Genomic DNA, 17,197 nt, shown 5'->3' with positions numbered 1-17,197 from the left:
GGGTCAGAGGACGAAGCAGACTCCCTGCCGAGCAGGAAGCCCGATGTGGGACTCGATCCAGGGACTCCAGGATCATGATCTGAGCCAAAGGCAGTTGCTTAACCAACTGAGCCACCCAGGTGCCCAAGGTTCTACTTCTTAAGCTTGGTGTTGGGCACATGAATATATGATTTAATATTATTATTTAGATTTTTCAGGTTAAAAATTTTTTGCATGTATATTTGAAAAAATGCTAGAGATCAAAAACTTGAAACAGAAATGAAGAATGCCTTTGAAGGGCTCATTAGTAGACTGGGCACGGCAGAGGAAAGAATCTCTGAACTTGAGAATATGACAATTAGAAACTTTCCAAACTGAAAAGCAATGAGAAAAAAGACTGAAAAAAGCAGAACAGAATATCCAAGAATGATGGGACAATTACAAAAAGTATAACACATGTAATGAGAAGACCAGAAGGAAGAAGAAAAAGAAAGGAACAGAGGCAATATTCGAAGCGATAATGACAGGATTTTCCCAAATTGTCAGGCATCAAGCCACAGATCCAGGAAGTTCAGAGAACACCAAGCAGGATAAACGCCAAAAAAAATACTATACCCTGGGCAGATCATATTTAAACTTCAGAAAATCAAAAAAGTATCTTGAAAGGGGTGCCTGGTTGGCTCAGTTGGTAGAGCATGAGACTCTTGATCTTAGGGTCATGAGTCTGAGGTCCATTTTGGGTGTAGAGATTACTTGAAAAAGAGAAAGTTAAAAAAAAAAAAAAGTATCTTGAAAGAAGCCAGAGGAGAAATCAACTTCTGTAGAGGAACAAAGATAAAACTTCCATCCAACTTCTCAGAAACCATTCCAGCAAGAAGAGAGCAGAGTGAAATATTTTAAGTGTTGAGAGAATAGAACCACTGACCTAGAATTCTGTACCCTATGAAATTACCCTTCAAAAGTGAAGGAGAAAGAAAGACCTGCTCAGAAAAACAAAGACTGATGGAATTTGTTGCCAGTAATCTGCCTTGCAAGAGATGTTAAAAGGAATTCTTCAAAGAGAAGGAAGTGATAAGTCAGAAACTTGGGATCTACATAATGAAAGGAAGAGCATCAGAGAAGTAACGAAGGTAAAATACAAACTTTTATTTCCCGTATTCTTTTTTTTTTTTTTAATTTATTTATTTGTCAGAGAGAGAGAGAGAGAGCACAAGCGGGGAGGCGGGGGGGGGGCGCGTAGCAGGCAGAGGGAGAAGCAGGCTTCCTGCCGAGCAGGGAGCCCAATGTGGGGCTCAATCCCAGAACCTGGGATCATGACCTGAGCCGAAGGCAGACTCTTAACCAACTGAGCCACCCAGGTGTCCCTATTTCCTGTATTCTTAACTGATCTAATAGATCAAATTGAACACTTTGTTCAAAATAATAATACCAACAATGTATTTAATTACGTATGCTTATGCATGTGTGTGTATGTGTATATAGGTATATTTACATATAATTATATATGAGTGAGATGAATGACAGCAATGATGTAAGGAACAGGAGGGAAGAATTGAGAATATTTTATTATAAGGTATTTGCACTAACCATGAAGCAGTATAGTGTTATTTGCAAGTAGATTTGGGTTAGTTGTAAATGTATATTGCAGACTTTGGGGAAACCACTACAAAAAGTGAAAAAGGAAGGGCAGTTGATGTGCCAAGAAAGGAGAGAAAGTGGAATTATATGAAATGATGAATTAAAACCGCAAAAGGCAGAAAAATTGTAGAAGACAAAAATAGGAACAAAGAGTAAGAGCAACAAATAGAAGACAGTAAAAAATAGGGTAAATATTAATTTAATAATCCCTTTAAATCTCAATGGTTTATTTTTTATTTTTTATTTTTCTAAAGATTTTCTTTATTTTTTTTACAGAGAAAGACACAGCGAGAGAGGGAACACAAGCAGAGGGAGTGGGAGAGGGAGAACAGGCTTCCCACAGAGCGGAGAGCCCAGTGTGGGGCTCGATCCCAGGACCCTGGGATCATGACCTGAGCCAAAGTCAGACACTTAATGACTGAGCCACCCAGGTGCCCCTATTTTTTTATTTTTTTAAAAAAATTTATTTTTATGTAATCTCTACAGCCAGTGTGGGGCTCAAACTCACAACCCTGAGATCAAGAGTTGCATACTCCACAGACTGAGCCAGCCAGGTGCCCCTAAATGTCAGTGGTTTACATACACCAATTAAAAGTCAAGGAATGTCAGAGTGGATAAAAAACCAAGACCCAACTATATGTTGTTTAGAAGAAGCCCACTTTAAATATAAAGACACATATAAAGCCAAGGGATGGAAAAAGATATACCATGCTAGCACCAATCAAAAGAAAACAGGAGTAGCTATATTAATTTCAGACAGAGCAAACTTCAGAGAAAGTAAAGTTATCATGGATAAAGAGGGACAAATCATAATGATAAAGGGATAAATACTCCATGAAGGCATAACAATCCTTAACGTGTATATGCCTAACAACAGAGCATCGAAATATACGAAAAACTGATAGAACTGCAAGGAAAAATATAGGAATATATAGGAATATAGGAATCTGCTGTATCTGTTAGTTGGAAAGTCTAACGTCCTCTGTCAGAAATGGACAGATCTAGACAGGCAGAAAATCAGAAAGAACATAGTTGAAATCAACAATACCATCTATCAACTGGATACAATTGACATCTATAAACTACTTCATCCAACAACAGATTACACATTCTTCTCAAGCTTACGTGGAACATTCTGGGCCATAAAATATATCTCAGTGAATTTCAAAGAACAGAAATCATACCATGCATGTTCTTAGGCCACAATGGAATTAAACTAGAAATTAATAACAGAAAGATAACTGGAAACTTCCCAAATACTTGGAAATTAAACAACAGACTTCTAAGTAACACGTGGGTCAAATAAGAAATCTCAAGAGACATTTTAAAATATTTTGAACTACACAAAAATAAAATGACAACTTATCAAAATTTGTGGGATGTATCAAAAGCAATGCTTAGATGGAAATTATTGTATTGAGGGCGCCTGGGTGGCTCAGTTGGTTAAGCGACTGCCTTCGGCGCAGGTCATGATCCTGGAGTCCCGGGATCGAGTCCCGCATCGGGCTCCCTGCTCGGCAGGGAGTCTGCTTCTCCCTCTGACCCTCCTCCCTCTCATGCTCTCTGTCTTTCATTCTCTCTCTCAAAATAAATAAATAAATAAAATCTTAAAAAAAAAAAAGAAATTATTGTATTGAATGTATGTATTAGGAAAGAAGAAAGATCCTTGGCCTTAGAAAAGTAGAAAAAAGGAGAGTAAATTAAATCCAAAGTAAGCAAAATAAAAGAAATAATAGAAATTAGAGCTGAAATCAATGAAACTGAAAACAGGAAATCAATAGAGAAAATCAATAAAACCAAAAGCTATTCTTTGAAAAAAATCAGTAAAACTGACAATCTCCTAGCCAGGATAATTAAAAGAGAAAAAAGAGACAAACAGATCAATGGAACAGAACAGAGAGCCCAGGAATATAAACATAGTTAACTGATCTTTGACAAAGGAGCAAAGACAATGCAATGGAGCAAAGATAATCTTTTTCAAAATGATGCTGGAACAACTGGACACTCGCATGCAAAACAAAAAAATGAAGAAATTATACCAATTCTTTACAGTCTCTTTCAGAGGACAGAAGCAGAGGGAATAGGTCCTAACTCATTCTATGAGGCTAGCATTACCCTAATACCAAGACTGGACAAAAGCACTATAAGAAAAGAAAACTACAGATCAATATCTCTCATGAACATAAATGCAAAATTCTTCAACAAAATATTAGCAAATGGAATCTAAGATGTATAAAAAAAATTATATACCATGACCAAGAGGGATTTATTACAGGTATGGAAGGCTACTTCAACATTTGAAAATCAATTAATTAATCTGTCATCAACAGACTAAAGAAGAAAAATCACATGATCGTATCAATAAGTCCAGAAAAAGCATTTGATAAAATCCAACACCCATTCATAATAAATACTCAGCAAACTAGGGATAGAGGGGAACTTCCTTAACTTGATAAGGAACATCTACAATAAACTTACTACTAACATCATAGTTAATGGTGAGAAACTCAAAACTTTCCTGCTAAAATCAGAACAAGGAAAGCATATCTGCTCTCACCAATGGTCATCAATATCATACTGGAAGTTCTAGCTAATGAAATAAGACAAGAAAAGGAAACAAAAAGTATACAGATTGGGCAGGAAGAAATAAAATTGTCCTTGTTTGCAAATGACATGATCATTTATGTAGAAAATCTGAAAAAAATCAACAAAGAAACTCTTGGAACTAATAAGCAATTATAGCAAGGTTGAAGGATACAAGGCTAATAAACAAAAGTCAATCATTTTCCTATATAGCATTAATGAATTAGGGGAATTTGAAATTAAAAACATATTACCATTTACATTAGCACTCCCCAAAATGAAATACTTAAGTATAAATGAAATGAAATATGTATAAGATCTATATGAAGAGGGCGCCTGGGTGGCTCAGTTGGTTGAGTGATTGCCTTCAGCTCAGGTCATGATCCCAGGGTCCTGGGATCGAGCCTCGCATCAGGCTCCCTGCTCGGCGGGAAGCCTGCTTCTCCCTCTCCCACTCCCCCTGCTTGTGTTCCCTCTCTCGCTGTGTCTCTCTCTGTCAAATAAATAAATAAAATCTTAAAAAAAAAAATTAAAAAAAAGATCTATATGAAGAAAACCACAAAACTCTGATGAAAGATAGCAAAGAACTAAATAAATGGAAAACTATTCCATGTTCGTGGATGGGTGGACTCAATATTGTTGAGATGTCAGTTCTTCCCAACTTGATCTATAGATTCAATGTAATTCCAATCAAAATTCCAGCAAGATATTTTGTCGATATTGACCAGCTGACTCCAAAGTTTATACAAAGAGGGGAAAGACCCAGAATAGCCAACTCAATATTAAAGGAGAAGAACAAAGTCAGAGGACTAACATTACCCTACTTTAAGACTTACTATAAAGCTACAATAATCAAGAGAGTATGCAATTGGCAAAAAAATGAATCTAGACACAGGTCTCATACCCTTCAAAAAATTAACTCAAAATGGATCACAGGGGTGTCTGGGTGGCTCAGTCGTTAAGCTTCTGCCTTCGGCTCAGGTCATGATCCCAGAGTCCTGGGATCGAGCCCTGCATCGGACTCCCTCCTCGGCCGGGAGCCTGCTTCTCTCTCTCCCACTCCCCCTGCTTGTGTTCTCTCTCTCACTGTGTTCTTTAAAAAAAAAAAGAAATTAAAAATAGAATTACCATACAATCCAGTGATCCCACTTCTGAGTATTTATCCAAAGAAAACAAAATCACTATCTCAAAGAATTATCTGCATTCCCTTGTTCACTGCAGCATTATTCACAAAAGCCAAGATATGGAAACAACCTTAGTGCTTGTCAATGGATGAATGGATAAATGAAATATGCCGTGTATATATGTATGTATGTATGTATGTATGTATATAATGCAACATTATTTATCCTTTAAAAAAGAAGGAAATTTTTCCATTTGTGACAACATGGATGACCCTGGAGGGCATTATGCTAAGTGAAATAAACCAGAGAGAGAAAGACAAATACTGCATGGTATCACTTATATGTGGAATCTTAAAAAAAAAAAAAATGAACATAGAGAAACAGAAACAGAGTAGAATGGTGGTTGCCAGGGCCTGGGGCAGGGGATGGGAAAGTTGATAAAGGAATATCAATTTTCAGTTATAACATGACTAAGTTCTGAGGATTTAACATACGGTATGGTGACTGTAGTTAACGATACTGTATTGTATAACTGCAATTTGCTAAGAGAGATCTTAAGTGTTCTCACCACATATACACATACACACACACACACACACACAAAGTGTGTTTCTTACAGAAAAGTTTCTTACAAAACTAAACATACTATATGATCCAGCAATTGCACTCATTGGCATTTACCCAAATGAACTGAAAACATGTCCACACAAAACCCTGCACATGGATGTTTATTCATAACTGCCAAAACTTGGAAGCAACCAAGATGTCTTTTAGTAGGTGAATGGATAAATAAACTGTGGTACATATGATGGAATATTATTTACAGCTAAAGAGAAATGAGTTATCAAACCATGAAAAGACATGGAGGAACTTTAAATTTAAGCATATTAGTGAGGAGGGAGGGATGAAGGGTAGAGCACCAAGGATTTTTAGGTCAGCGGAGCTCCTCTATATGATACTACAATGGTGGATACATAACAGCATACATCTATCAATACTATAGAACGTACAACACCAAGAGGGAACCCTAATGTAAACTACGGACTTAGGGTGATAATGTGTCAATGTGGATTCAGTTGTACCAAATGTACTGCTGTATGTGAGATGTTGATAGTGGGAGAAGCTAGGCATATTTGAGGACAGGGAGTATATGGAAATTCTCTGTACTTTCTGCACAATTTTTCTGTGAACCCCCAAAAATGCTCTCTAAAAATAACTTTATCAATTAAACAAAACAACCAACCGAAACAAAAATCCTGGCAACCTTACTGATCTAGTAATCTTAGCAAACTCAAAGAGGATGAACACAAAATCACACCCAACTATCTCATGATCAACCTGTTGAAAACCAAAGGTAAAGAGAAAATCTTAAAAGCCAAAGAAAAAAGACGTATTGCATGCAGGGGAACAACAAGAACCACAGCCAACTTCTCATGAGAAGTTGTAATTCTCTATGTCAGCCAGAAGACCATGCATGGAACAACATATTTAAAGTGCTAAAGGGAGGAAAACTGCCAAACTATCATTGTATATCCAATTGAAAATATCTTTCAAAAATTAAGGGAGGGGCGCCTGGTTGGCTCAGTTACTTAAGTGGTTGACTCTTGGTTTCGGCTCAGGTTGTGATCTCATGGGTTGTGAGACTGAGCCCCACATTGGGCTCCCCACTCAGCAAGGAGTCTGCTTGATGACTCGCTCCCTCTTCCCATCACCCCATGTGCTCGCTCTCTCTCAAATAAATAAATCTTTAAAAAGAAATTTAAAGGGCGCCTGGGTGGCTCAGTTGGTTAAGCGACTGCCTTCAGCTCAGGTCATGATCCTGGAGTCCTGGGATCGAGTCCCGCATTGGGCTCCCTGCTCAGCGGGGAGTCTGCTTCTCCCTCTGACCCTCCCCCCTCTCATGTGCTGTCTCTCATTCTCTCTCTCTCAAATAAATAAATAAAATCTTTTTAAAAAAAGTAAATAAATAAAATAAAAAGAAATTTAAGGTGAAATGAAGACAGTTTTAGATAAAAGCAGGGAGGATTTGTTGCCAGCAGACCCATACAGGCAGAGCTAAAGGACATTCTTTAGGCTGAAGACAAATGATACCAGATAGAATCTGGAGCTACAGGAAATCATTAGAAATGATAAATATATTGGTAGATGTGAAAGACTATTTTCCTAACTTCTTTCAAAGTCAACTGTTTAGAGCAATAACAACAATGCATTGTTGGGATTATAACAAATGCAGAAGTGAAATATATGACAGTGATAAAGCAAGGTTAGGAGGGGCAAATTATACAGTTGTAACATTCCTACTTATACATGAAGTGGTATAATATTAATTGAAGCAAATTGTGATAAGTCAAGGATGCATATTGTTATCCTGAGAGCAACTGTGAAAAAGTAACACAAAGTCACTGGAAGAGATAAAATGGGACTGTAAATAGTACTCAGTCTAAATGAAGACAGGAAAAAGGGGAAAAAATTAAAAAGATGGGGTAAATAGAACACAAATAGCAAGATGGTTGACAAATGGAACCGTATCAATAATTCTACATATCATTAAATGTAAATGAACTCAACAGTCAAGACGGTTTAAAAAATAAGTCTCAAGTATATGCTGTTTACCAGAGATATATTTTAAATAGAAAGACACGGTTGAAAGCAAAAGGGTTGAAAAAGATATACTATGCAAATGCTAAGTATAAGAAAGCTGGTGTGTTTATTTTAGTATCAAAGTAGAATACAGAACAAAGAGTATCACTAGAGAGAAAGATATTAATTTCATAAAGTTGACATTAAAATCCTGAACATGTATGCACCTAATAACTAAGCTTCAAAACACACTAAGGAAAAATTGACCAAACTAAAGGGAGAAATAGACAAATCTACAATCATAGGTGGAAAGATGGAGAGTGAAAGAGAGAAATATAGTGTCAGACAGAGACACAGAGGAAAGAGAGAGACAGAGAAACAGATACAGAGACAAAGAGTCCAAGTGAGGGAGAGGGATGTGACCTGATCCTAAGAGGTTGACAGGACCCAGAGACAAGGAAAGAGAGAGATGGGCCATGCCCTGGACAGGAGGGAGAGTCGGGTGCTCTGGTTGCAGTGCAAGGAGCCACAGCAGGGTCTGGACCTGTGGGATCCCGGAGGGGGTGCTGTAAGGGGGGCAGCATCACTCACCCGCTGCCCCATGGAGCCTTGGGGGCCAGGCTCCCCACGCAGTCCCTGTGTGGGAGGGAGGAGAGGTACGAAGTCAGCTATTGGGGGGTGTGATCCAGGGACCCCAGGACTCCCCAGAATCTTCCACCAAGGGTTGCCTCAGTACTCACTCTCTCTCCCTTCTCTCCTGGGTGGCCAGAGATTCCTTTGGGTCCAGTGGGGCCTGGAGGTCCCTGAGCAACAAGACAGAACCTCACTCTTGTGCTGAGGCAGGATGGGGTGGGCAGGGACTTGGTAGGGCAGAGAGGTCAAGGAGGGAGCCTCAGTTTGGCCTGGGCCTCTGGGTTCTTTATCACACTCCCAGTGCCTGGCACACAGCAGTGACTTTGTACAGCTCAGGGTTCAGAGTTATGGCCCTGGAGTCAGAGAGTCCCTGCCCTGATCCGGAAGTTGCCATGTGCTGGCAGCAGCCCTAGGTCAAGAACCTCTACCTTTCCTGGCCGCATGTGCTGACAATACTTGTTTCTCCTTACATGGACTGAATGAAAAGATTTATGGAAAGTAGTTTGCATATTAAGTGCTCCATAAATGTTTGAATGAATGAATGAAGGATGGATGGATGGATGGATGATGGATGGATGGATGGATGTGTGGACTGATTAAGTGGGTGGGTGGATGAATGGATGGACAGATGAATGAGAGCAACTGGAGAACTACCCACCATGTGTCCAGGACTCCCAGGGATGCCCATGGGACCAGGAAGTCCAGGGGGACCTGGAATAAGACAGGATGTCCTCAGGACTGAAACAAAGTACAATGCCAGGAAGTCCACCATCCGCTCCCTCCTGAGAGCCACAGTCCTAGTCCCTCTGCCATTTCCCAACCCTACCCCTTACCCTGGACCTGGACTCAACTTACCCATGGGCCCTGGGGGGCCTGGGAGTCCAGCTGGTCCCTGGGGCCAGTGGCTGCTGGTCTCAGTGAAGGTATTGGACAGTAATGGGTCCCCTGGGAGGAGGAAAGATGGTGAGTCAGCAGGGCTGGGCTGGAGTATGACAGTCAGTCTTTACCTGCCACCTCTGCGAAGCCAGCTGGGACTGCCCTGTGGGATAACCTGCAGTGTGGTTGGGGCTACCAGGCAACTGTTCCAAGGGTGGGGAGTGTGGAGAGTACTGGTCACACAGGACCAGGAGGCAGGGAGACCTGGGTTCTAACCTTACCACAGTCTAGCTGGTGACATCCTGCAAGACTCCACCTCGCTGAGCCTGAACTGCGATATGTCAAATGGGAATAATAGTAAAAGCTACTGTTTATTGACCACCTACTTTGTGCCGGGCTTCTGTGCATGGGGGTCATGGAGCTCTGGGAGAACTGTACAGTCAGTCTCCCCATTGTACAGATGAAGAAACTGAGGCTTGGGGAAGGAGAAGGAGTGGTGAGATGGAACGAACGGCAGGATGGGGGAATACAGGAATGGTGCCCAGCCATACACCAGAGATAGGGCACAGGTAGGATTGAATCTGGCCCTCCAAGCTCTGACCACTGGCAGCACGCACGTAGGTCAGGCTGGGGAGGAGGCAAAGGATACACGTCAGGACCCCACTGGGCGGGGGTGCGGGGGAGCTTTCTGAGCACAGGGCCAGGGAGCACAGAGCTCATTTCCTGCTGCCAGGCCTTGAGCTTTCCGGTGCTCTGAGGGCTGGATCCTGGCCAGCTCCGAGGCTTGGCAGGAGGGCCTCATGCCGGTGGTTCCAAGCACAGGCTCTGGAGGACGCCTGGGTTTGACGCCAGCCCCCCCACCCCCAAGTCCTGGCTATGTGATCTCCCCTCTCTGGCCCTCAGTTTTCCTCATCTGAGAAGAGGAGGACAATGGCATCTGTTGGGAGACTGGGTGACACGTAGCTGACCAAAGGCAAGCCTGGTAAACAGAAGGTACCTGGTAGATGGCAGCGGGACTGGGGTGATGGTTATGCCAACCTTGCCCCCACCCCACCATTATCCCTCGCGACCCCCGAAGGACTCACCATACTGGGGGTTCCGGGTGTGGGGTGGTCCAACAGGGGCTGGGGGCCCAGGGGGCCCCGGGGGCCCAGGAGGCCCGGGTGGGCCTGGAGGTCCCTTCTCTCCAGGGGTGCCCACAGCTCCAGCCTGGCCAGGGCTTCCTGGGGGGCCCTGAGGACCTACAATGGAACCAGGGAGTTGGTGGGCATCTAGGAGGCAGGCAGGCCCGGCGTGGCTGTAAGAGGGCAGGCCAAGGCAGCCTGGGGGCATGGGGTATAAGAGGGCTCGAGGCCACAGGCCCAGGCCTGTCCTGGCTCTGACCTCCTTGGCCATGTAGGGGGATGAACAACTCTCTTCAGGGGCTTTAGGACAATGGACACTTGGTGCACAGTAGATTCTTAGGAAATACTGATTTCCAGAATGTTCTCTTCTCTCCCTTCCAGGCTTCTGAATGAATTGTTCCCTCTATCAGTCCTCCCTTTGTTCTGCCTGGTGTCCCCTTCAAGTCATCCTTTATGCCTCAGCTAAGATGTTACTCCTACCAGGAAGCCCTCTCCACCCCTCACCCCATCCAGGCTGGGTCTACGCTTCCTTCCTTGGGCCTCCCGTACCTGCAACATCCCCCAGAAGAACCCTGGTCACATGGTGGGGGGCACTGCTGTTTCTCCACTGCCTGGGCCCCCCCTCCCCACTGGTCTGGGAGCTCCAGGAGGCAGGGACTGATCTGACCCCACCCCAGTGCCCAGCTCAGAGCCTGCTAGGGTAGGTGCCCCGGAAGCATGGGTCCAGTGAATGCAAAAGAGGGCTTCAGGGAGCCCAGGCGCAAGTGGAGGGGTGCTGAGCTGAGACACAAGTGGGTGGAAGGGGCCCAGGCTACCTTTGGCCAAGGAAGCGTTCACTGACAGGGCTGACCTGGATAGCTGGGGGTAGGGGCAGTGCTGTGGGCACTCACCTGGCGGGCCTCTCATCCCCACTGGGCCTTGGCTGCCAGTGTCTCCCTTGGGGCCAGTGGGCCCAGGAAGCCCCTGGCCACCAGCTCGATCTGGGGGAGAAAGTTCATCAGCTTGGCAGCGCTTGCCCGACCCTGGCCCCAGCCCCTCAGCCAGCCCTACCATCTCGAGGGAGCAATGGGGCCCTCATGTTCTCTCTGGCTCTGGGTAGCCCTGGGGCAGGGGGGTAGGCAGGGGTCAGTTTCATCCAGGGTCCCTGCCCCCAGGTCCACTGTGTGGGACAGGGGCAACGGGGCTGCCGGGCCCTGTCCCCTCAGGCCCACTGGAGAACTGGGGAGACCGAGGCCCAGAAGGAGGTCAAGCTGGGAGTCAGTAGCAGGGTGGGGACTGGAATCACTCCCTTGATTCATTCCCACATGGGAGCATGCCCCCTACTGACCCACTCACCTCGGAGGCCTTCATCCCCGGGGCTGCCCTGGGCAGCTGGGGAGCCCCAGAGTGGGACGGGGTCCCCGGGGGCAGCTGGGGTTGGGAGCACTGCCCGCTCAGTGACAGTGAGCACCGCCACCTGTGGAGGAAGAGGAAGACAGGGTAGGTCCCAGGGTCTCACCAGGGACAGGCCAGCTGTGGGGCCCCCGTGTTGGGTGCAGGAGGTCCCTGCACCCAGCAGAACCCAGCTTGGAGTGGAGACCCAGGGCTCAGAAATGACTGATTTTCAAACTGCACAATTCATCCTTAGGAAAGCCAATACACGTGGTCACTGCCACCCAAGTGGAGCTTTGGGTCGCTGTGTTTGCTGGGCTGTGCGGTTTTTCCCACACTGACCTGCATCAATAATCTGAAACTTCTCTTGGTCTCTTAAAGCACCACAGGCTGGAAGGATTTTTACTAAATTTGGAGGGAAGTTTGGGGGGGTCTGACATGAACTAGAGGCCCTGGGGTGTATACAAAACCACTTTGGGACCCAGTGTGGGGGAGCCTCTGAAAGGTCAGAGGTGTCTGCTGAGCCACTGACCGAGGATTAAACAGGGGCCAGAGGGGCCTGGGTGGCTCAGTTGGTCAAGCAACCGACCGTTGATTTCAGCTCAGGTTGTGATCTCAGGGTTGTGAGATCAAGCCCTTCAACGGGCTCCGCACTCAGCGCAGAGTCCGCTTGGGATTCTCTCTCTCCTCCCCCTCTGCCCCTCCTCTCCTGCTCACGTGCATTCTCTCTCTAAAATAAATAAATAAAATCTTAAAAAGGTGGGGGGCTGAATGCCCACTGACTGGGAGTGGGGGGGCCGTGTGGTCCCGTCCAGAGAACAGCTGAAACTCTTGGGCAGACCCTGAACGGAGAACCATGCCTCAGATCTGAGACTGAGGCCCTCATACCGGCTTCTCCCAGGAGGAAGTCCGGGGAGCAGTGTGGGCTTCCTGGAGCTCCCACAGCTCATAACCGGGGTTCTAGTACATGCTGTTCAGAAGCTTGGTTTTTTCCCTCTGACACATGTGACAAAATGGAGGTGTTGTGGATGACTGTCTGTCTGGTATTCCATCGAGCCATGCACACTAATTCCGCAACCACCCCTTCGGCCGTCTGGTTTCCAAATTTCCCTATCCATTATTAACATTTTGGTAAACATCTTCACATCGACTCTCCTTAAGATAAATTCCCAGAGTGACGGAGGAAAAGATATGCAGATTAAGTATATACATCTCTATGTGTGCTTAGAAAATCTGGAAGAAAAAATGCTTAAATGTTGACCGTTGCTCCCTCTGGGGACACAAGTGACTGCTGCAGATGGCTTTCTGGTAGGTTTTTCACAGTTCCGAGTTTTTCATGTTTCTAAATTTAGAATGTCTTACTTTTTTTTAAAGATTATTTTAGAGAGAGAGCAAGAGAGCGTGCGTGTGCTCGCATGAGCAAGAGGCAGGGGAGGGGCAGAGGGAGCAAATCTCAAGCAGACTCCCCACTGACTGTGGAGCCCAGTGCGGGGCTCCATCTCACAACCCCTAGATCATGACCTGAGCTGAAATGAAGAGTAGGCCGCTCAATCGACTGAGCCACCCAGGCGCCCCTAGAATGTCTTACTTTCTAATTGCTAAAACCTTTTTATCTTGAAATAACTTGAGATGCCCAAAGATGTTTTGCTTTGGAAACTGGGAAGATAGTATTATTATGGTGGTGTGGGTGTGGGGGGATAAAGGGCAAAAGTGACAGGGCAAGTAGGGGACCCGGCCATGGGCTCTGGGGGATGTCTGCAAATCTCTGGCTGGGATGGGGATGGGGCTGCACAGGGGACCTTCGTAGGCCTCCCCGGGGAAAGGAGCAGGCAGGCCATCTGATTCTGAGCAGGCTTCCTGGGGAAGGGCACGGAAGGGAGGCTAGCTTGTTCTGGAGGGGGGGTGGGCACCTGCTAGGGAGGCCACCTGCTCGTGGGTGTTAAAGCTCAGCTCAGCTGCACTGTGAGAATGATGAGCCGATGGGGTGTGGGGGTGTAGGGAGGGGGTGGGAGGGCCAGAGGAGGGGCAGCTGCTCACCCACCTTGGCCTCCAGCACCTTCAGCCGCTCGGTCAGCTCTGACACTTTGCTGCAGTTGAGGCAACCTGCAGGGAGGGAGGAGGCTGGGCCCAGGTGTCTTAGGTTCCCTGTGGAGCCCCTCAGCCCCGGGGTAGGGGGCAGAATAGAAGCAAGGGGACAGGCACCTGATGACCCCAACCCATGAGATGACCAGTGCAGGGAAAGGGCTATAGCCATGCCCTGAGGGTCTCCTTTGGCTCCAGAGCCTCCAGAGCAGAACCAGGGACCCACCTCCTGCAGCCTTGGCATCCAAGATGCCTCCTTCCCTGGAAGCCAGGGCAGGAAATCCTGTTGCTTCCCCCTGGGTGGGGCTGGCCTGGGCTTGCCGGCTTTGGGGACTGACACATCACAGCCTGGACTGCGCTGGCCTCAGAGGTGCCCCCCTCTGATCCCTCCCTCCACAGCCACCGGCCAGCTCCTCTGGCCTCCCCAGCGATACCCCTAAGTGATCCATAGCAGTTCTGGCCCGTTATGCAACCTCAACCTCCCAGCGGCCGCCTACTGGGACTAGTGCTTACAGGCTCGTCTCTCCACGATCCTGGGTGTTGGGACGAGTGTCACTCCAGTTCACATCTGAGGACACTGAGCTCAGAGCAAGGGTGCGGTGAGTCCTTAATGAGCACAAAGTCTGGGGTCGAGTCCCAGCGCTGCCCCTTCCTGGCTCTGGGCCTTGGGCAGGGCTGATCTCCTTTCTGACCCTCAGCTTCCTCCTCTTTAACATGGGGACAATGATGCCTTCCTGGGGCTGGGAGATTTAAATGAGTTGACAATGGAAAGCACCTGGCACAGTGCCTCACTCATTGCAGACGCTTAGAAAAGCATCGTTTCAATAAAAAGAGGAAACTGGGGGCTTGGGCCCGCGTCTGCCAGTCTGGGGGTCATGAGTCTTGGGGTGCTGGGCCCAGATCGGACTCCCTCTAGGGCCCTGGGGTGGGCACGCCCCCTAACCCTCCACTGGGGAACCCAGCCGGCTTCACATCACCACATTGCCTAGGCCCCCACCAGGCCTCCCCTAAACTGGAGGGACCCCAAGCAGCTGCCCTGGCACCCACCTGAGAAGGTTGTGGGCCGAAGCGCCATCCGTCGCATGGCGTTGCCCGACCATCTGGGCTCCACGAAGCCAGACGAGCCTGCAACTGAGGGACAATGGGGGTGAGGGCCCTGCCGGCCTACACCATTCTTGTTTCAGACCCCGCCCTGCCCATCTGCCACTGTCGCCCCAGCAGGGATCCCTACTCCCCTTAGCGCAGAGGGAGACAGAGGCCCAGAGAGGTGGGACAGTTTCCCGGGATCACACAGCATGAGCTGGGCTGAACTGGAACAAGACAGCCAACCTGATGGGGTTGGGGACAGCGGCGGGCAATGGGTGGGGGCCATGGTGAGGCTTCCCCAGGGACCCCGGCAAGCTGCATGGGTTAAGAACTTAGAGCTAACAATATGCAAGGCCAGGTCCCAGCCCTGCTACTCGCTGACCTGTACAACTTGTCCTCTTCGGACCCGCCTATTTTCCCATCCGTAAAATGGGGTCCTAAGGCCACTACATCTCCCAGGCTGGTGTGAGGCCCGCGGAAGGCGATGTGTGCGAAGCAGCGCACGGGGCACACAGCAGGCAGCTGGGACATCGCTGTCCACCCTCTCCCTGCCCCAATTGGTAAGAAGACACAGAAGTGGATCCAGCCCTGGTTTTAAATGAAAACCAGAGGGAGGCTGGCTGCCTGGGAGGGCAACGGGGGCTGTGTTCCAGGAGCCCACCCCTGCCACCACCCCTACGGAGAGCCGGCTGCCCTGGCCAGTCTGGCTTTGGGGGCCTGGTTTTCCCCACAGCCAAAGGGATGGGCTGGCCAAGCCAGGGGCGGGGGGCACAGCTGGAGGGGCTCCAGAGCCAGCGGTAGCAACCGCCCCCCTCCGCCCCCCAGGCCTGCCTTTTAAGGCCCCACAAGTGCCGTCCGGGGGGTTGGGCGGGGGGAGAAGACCCAAATAAGGCACTGGCCCGGCAGCTCAGAGCCAGGCTGTGGGTTAGTGCAGGGAGTGAGGCGCCGGGAACTCAAACCAGATGGGTGCCTCTGGCCAGCCCCCAGCAGGGAGGCCGCTAGACCCTGCTCACCATGGGGCCTTCGCTCAGACTGGGCCTGCATCCCCAGCACGCCCTCCCTGGGGACCTGTGACTTGCCCCAGAGCAGGGAGTGAATCTCACCCAGGACAGAGGAAGAGGCAGGTTGGCAGCCCAAGACTGGGTCAGGGATTGGGGACAGGTTGGGGGGGGGAGGGGGCATACCACTGTGAGCCATGGCCTATGTTAAGTGCTTTATATACCCAGCTCAATCCTACAGAGCAGGTAATAACAGCTAGCACTTAACTCTGGGCCGGGCACATTCCACTAAGCACTTCTCATATAGTCTTTTTTTTTTTTTTTTTAAAGATTTTATTCATTTATTTGAGAGAGAGAGAACACATGAGAGGGGGGAGGGTCAGAGGCAGAAGCAGGCTCCCCGCCGAGCAGGGAGCCCGATGCGGGACTCGATCCCGGGACTCCAGGATCATGACCTGAGCCGAAGGCAGTCGCCTAACCAACTGAGCCACCCAGGCCCTTCTCATATACAGTCTTAACTCATCATCCTCCCAAAGCCCTCTAAGTGAGTGCCAGTATCACCTCTACTTTACAGATGGGGAAACTGAGGCACAGAGCTCCTCATTTGTCTATGCTCAGACAAATGGATGAGTGAATAGGAATCTCTCTCCTGGGGGAAAACAAGAAGGCTGGAGCCTGGACTTGAACCCAGGTCGGCCTAACTCCGGGGCCTGACCTCTCTCTGAGCCAGCCTGCACCTTGAGTCAGCCCATCGCGCGGAGGCAGGGAGGCCTGGCACCAGTAGGAATGCTGGCTCCAGAGGAGAATGGGCTCCCCGAGCTCTCCTCACCCTCTTTGCTCCCAGGTGAAGACATAAAAGGCCATTTTATTACCCTTTGCAGGACGCCGAACAAAAGAAGCCACTGTCTCTCCAACCCCGTGGAAGTCTGGGCTTTTTCTGGGATGAAGTTTGGCAGAGCATCTGCCCAGCCCGCCCGCCCCCGCTACCCTGCTATTGTTTCCCTGTTTTTCCACGGCATTCCTCTAATGTGTCCTGTAACTGTGTCAGTTCCCAAGTCCGCTGCCCATCATCCGTCACCCCTGTCTGGCTGGAATGTGAGCCCCGCCAGGGCAGGGACCTAGC

At 48.0% G+C, this 17,197-nt stretch overlaps 1 protein-coding gene across 11 annotated transcripts in view; it reads right to left on the bottom strand.

Moving 5' to 3' along the window:
* Window positions 1-17,197, bottom strand: part of EWSR1 (EWS RNA binding protein 1) — a 79,553-nt gene that overhangs the window by 50,546 nt on the left and 11,810 nt on the right. For 9 of the 11 annotated variants that reach the window (XR_010407445.1, XM_045887388.3, XM_054510459.2 and 6 more), the window contains 9 exons: window positions 15,038-15,121; window positions 13,950-14,011; window positions 11,873-11,993; window positions 11,428-11,517; window positions 10,499-10,654; window positions 9,393-9,482; window positions 9,196-9,248; window positions 8,645-8,707; window positions 8,496-8,540 (listed from right to left, as the gene is read on the bottom strand). Coding sequence is in view for 10 of the 11 variants with exons in the window: in XM_045887388.3 (XP_045743344.1) it covers window positions 8,496-8,540; window positions 8,645-8,707; window positions 9,196-9,248; window positions 9,393-9,482; window positions 10,499-10,654; window positions 11,428-11,517; window positions 11,873-11,993; window positions 13,950-14,011; window positions 15,038-15,121 (764 nt within the window). In the remaining variant the exon portion in view is untranslated. The remainder of the gene's footprint in view (window positions 1-8,495; window positions 8,541-8,644; window positions 8,708-9,195; window positions 9,249-9,392; window positions 9,483-10,498; window positions 10,655-11,427; window positions 11,518-11,872; window positions 11,994-13,949; window positions 14,012-15,037; window positions 15,122-17,197) is intronic. The other 2 variants (XM_064578607.1, XM_054510457.2) reach the window with 1 other exon arrangement.

Source organism: Mirounga angustirostris, unplaced genomic scaffold (genome assembly GCF_029215605.1).
Source record: "Mirounga angustirostris isolate CCGP_5_RB_7025 unplaced genomic scaffold, mMirAng1.0.hap1 SCAF_14, whole genome shotgun sequence".
NCBI lineage: Eukaryota > Metazoa > Chordata > Mammalia > Carnivora > Phocidae > Mirounga > Mirounga angustirostris.
This window is presented reverse-complemented; position numbering and strand designations above follow the sequence as displayed.